The sequence below is a fragment of the Rhagoletis zephyria genome, unplaced genomic scaffold (assembly GCF_001687245.7).
Source record: "Rhagoletis zephyria isolate East Lansing unplaced genomic scaffold, Rhagoletis_zephyria_1.1 Rzeph_scaffold_14794, whole genome shotgun sequence".
Taxonomy (NCBI): Eukaryota; Metazoa; Arthropoda; class Insecta; order Diptera; family Tephritidae; genus Rhagoletis; species Rhagoletis zephyria.
The window spans coordinates 1-3,682 of record NW_016171861.1 but is presented as its reverse complement, the minus strand read 5'-3'; the positions used below and the strand labels follow the sequence as shown (position 1 = coordinate 3,682).

Genomic DNA, 3,682 nt, shown 5'->3' with positions numbered 1-3,682 from the left:
TTAAGAAGCAACCATCAACCTTGAAACCATTTATATCAAACCGTGTTCGCAGGATTCAAGAGTTGACATCTTCAGATCGATGGCGTCAAATTCGTTCGGCGCAGAATCCCGCTGATTGTGCTAGCAGGGGCATAACACCGCAAGAGCTGCTACATCACCCACTTTGGTGGCACGGACCCGGTGAGCTAGATAGCTCCGCGCTATATAGTACGGACATACCCCTCAGCCCGGACGAGTCAAAGGTACTTCACGCTGAGGAGCGAACAGTATCGTGCCTGGTCGGAGTGCATCTGGTCCGACCATTGGAAACGCGCAGGCCAGATGGCCATGTCATCTCGTTGACTGAACGCTTCAGTTCCATGCAGCCGTTACTAAGGACGGTGGCCGTCCTGCTACGATGGTTACCGAGACGTCGACACTTTCGTCAACCTGTTGTAAGTGCACGGAAGTTAGATGCTGCACTAGACATTTTGATCCGGTTGGAGCAAGCAAGTAATTTCGCGTCCGAAATTAAGCAGCTGAAGGCCAGCTCAGGTTTGTCATCTTCAAGTAAGATTCTCTCATTAAATCCCTTCTTAGATGAGCACCTGCTCCTACATGTTGGAGGTCGTCTCCACAAGGCGGAAGTTGAGCACGATCAGCGATTCCCGATGATCTTGCCGAGATGCAGTCCTCTCGTGCACCTCTCAATCCGACAAGCTCATGAAACAACGCTACATGGAGGAGCACAGCAGACGCTGCATACACTTCGTCGCCGTTTTTTAAACGCAAGACAAGCTGTCAAGTCTTTTATACACCACTGCGTCGTATTTCGACGTCACCGAGGGGTGCTCCTCAAGCAGCAAATGGCTTCGTTACCCGGGCAGCGAGTTAAACCTGCAAGACCATTTGTATCCGCTGGGGTGGATTATTGTGACCCTTTCACTCCACGTGTTGGCACAAAACGCTCTCGCACTCTCGTGAAGACATACTTGGCTATTTTTGTATGCATTGCGACTAGAGCCGTTCACATCGAGGTGGTGGATGATCTGTCTGCGCAAGCCTTCCTCGACGCTTTTACACGCTTTACCAGTCGGCGGGGTCCTTGCCGCGACTTATACAGCGATAACGGCACGGCATTTGTGGGTGCGAATCGACTGCTCCAGGAAGACGTGGCGGCATGGAACAATGAGAACAATCAACGGTCGTTAGCGAGCATGGGCACCCAGTGGCATTTCATCACTCCTAGTGCACCACACCAGGGTGGTCTCTGGGAGGCTGCGGTTAAGTCTGCCAAGCATCATCTGGTCCGCTGTGTGGGTTCTCAGACAATGTGGTACACCCAATTGCAGACCCTGGCCGCGCGTATAGAAGCGTGTCTCAATTCTCGTCCGATCACTCCACTGTACGATGACCCAGACGAGAAGTTTGCATTGACACCAGGGGACTTTCTCATCGGAGCACCGCTTTTAGCTGTGCCGGAGCCAGACATACGCGAGATTCCCACCAATCGCTTGAAGCAGTGGCAGTGGGTACGACAAGTCCACCAGGAGTTTTGGCAGCGTTGGAGCTCCGAGTATTTGATCACGCTCCAGAGGCGCAATAAGTGGCAGCGACGCGTCACGGATATCCGAGTCAACGATGTGGTGTTGGTGCGGCATGAGAATCTACCACCAACCCAGTGGCGTCTTGGTCGTGTGGTGGCAGTGCATCACGGAGACGACGGAGCCGTCCGAAATGTCACTTTGAAGACTGCGAGTGGATGCATCACCCGAGCTGTTCAAAAGCTATGCTGCCTGCTTGAACAAGATGATTTCGAGTCAGCCGACTCGACCGGGCAGGATGTTTAGAGTTAAGTGTGAACTCATTGTAATGTTTTCTTAACTATCAAACTTGTACTCTATGGCTACCCTATCTTATCGATAAATATGTATCTACTTTGACATTTCTATTGTTTGCCAAGAATCCATTTGCATTAGTACGGTTTTTTTGTAATATTCATTTTGCTATATAAGCGCGAAACCATCTTGTATACGCTCTCTTTTGCGACAATATCTGCAGCAATAAACGTGCGATTTCTAGAGGACATCGTTGGAGTCTTTTATTTAACACAGACGCAATCGGAAGTTTGTTTTCTTTAAACAAGTTTATACTTAAACATCAAATACAAAAATTTCTTTGAATACTCTTTTTTTTCACTACACAGATGCTTTTTCGAATTCAGGACAAGGAAAAATAAAATAAGCAAGTGTTCGCCCGGCGGTTGAAATTCAACTTCTAAAATTAAGGGGAGTTGAGGTGGGCTAAGCTGAGCCGAGTTGAGTTTAGTTGAGTTACTTGAAGTGGATTGAGGTGAAATCCGTTGAACAACATAACAGAATATAACACAACACAATACAAACCAACACAACACAAGACAATGCAAAACAACACAACAATTTTCTTAAATTTTATCTTTTTCTCTTTCCTTGTGTCTACCTTTATCTTCACTATTTTCTCATCTTTTTTATCTTTTCATTTTTATTTATCATTTCCTTGACTTTTATCTTCTTATCTGACTTGTATGGTCTAAAAAAGTTCGACCACATATCCCTTTGGAAAAATGACATTTTGGGGTGTAGCATTACTTAGTATCTTGCCGCTAGGAATGCATATTTATATATAAATTATTAGAATGGACATCTCCAATGTATTTATATGAGAAGCTAAATCCAACAAAATCCAGTAGACGCCACAACCTGCTAGTCCCTAAATACACATATGTATCTAGCCTCATCGAGATTGTTCTTCACCAACGCTGTGAGACTCTGGAACAATATCCCCGAGTCCGTTAAATCTATACTGAATAGGAGTAACTTCAAGGCGATAATACTTAATTACTTCAAGTCTATGTAGTGAGTACGATTGTGATAAATAATTTTCCTTTCTTTCCTCTCTTCTCTTCATTTATCTTCTCCGGTAGTCTTCATATTTTATTTTATTTCAAGAAAAAAATGTAAAAAAAATTCACATATAAGTGATTCTTCTTTTTAGTTGTAAGCTCACTTAATTTTAGTTTTAGTTCAATTCAATAATATGCTACTTAATTAAGTTCATGTACTATTAAAAGATTATTGTCTTACATGTACAACCACTGTTCCCCCTTAAATAAATAAATAAATAAATAAATAAATTTATAATCGGATTTTAAAGCGTGATACACCAATGTCGAGGAGAGCGTTTTTCCTGCGGGGGTTCATTGATCTCATGTACTCCGTTGTGGTACTTACCCATCAGATCTCAGTTGCTACCACCCTAACGCACCGCCCTAATGACAGAATATTAAATACCCATACCACATACCATAACCACATCCATACTAATATGCTTGATTATCTATTTTTAGCGCGCTTGTGCACAAGGGTATTATAACTTTGTTCATATAACAGGCAAAACGAATCGAGATAGATACAGACAAATGTACACATAAATGATCAGAATGAAAAGAAAAATCGATTCAGCGGTGACTGTCTGTCCGTCCGTCCGTCCGTCCGCCTATGCACACGATAACTCGAAGTAAAATCTGAGATATCTTAACGAAACTTGGTACGTGCACTTCTTTCTGGCGTAGGAGCGGATGGTATCGAAAATGGGCAAAATCGGACAATACCACGCCTACCTCCCATATAACGGTAATTTTCAGAAATACGAAACTGCGATATTT

At 43.7% G+C, this 3,682-nt stretch overlaps 1 protein-coding gene across 1 annotated transcript in view; it reads left to right on the top strand.

The window, feature by feature from the left end:
* The window catches only part of LOC108378737 (uncharacterized), a gene marked incomplete at its 3' end in the record, with an annotated part of 2,221 nt that extends 710 nt beyond the window's left edge, over nucleotides 1–1,511 (top strand). Inside the window, exon 2 of the mRNA XM_017635041.1 lies at nucleotides 178–1,511. Within this exon, the coding sequence (XP_017490530.1) occupies nucleotides 178–1,511 (1,334 nt within the window). The remainder of the gene's footprint in view (nucleotides 1–177) is intronic.
* Between the last annotated feature and the right edge of the window lie 2,171 nt (nucleotides 1,512–3,682).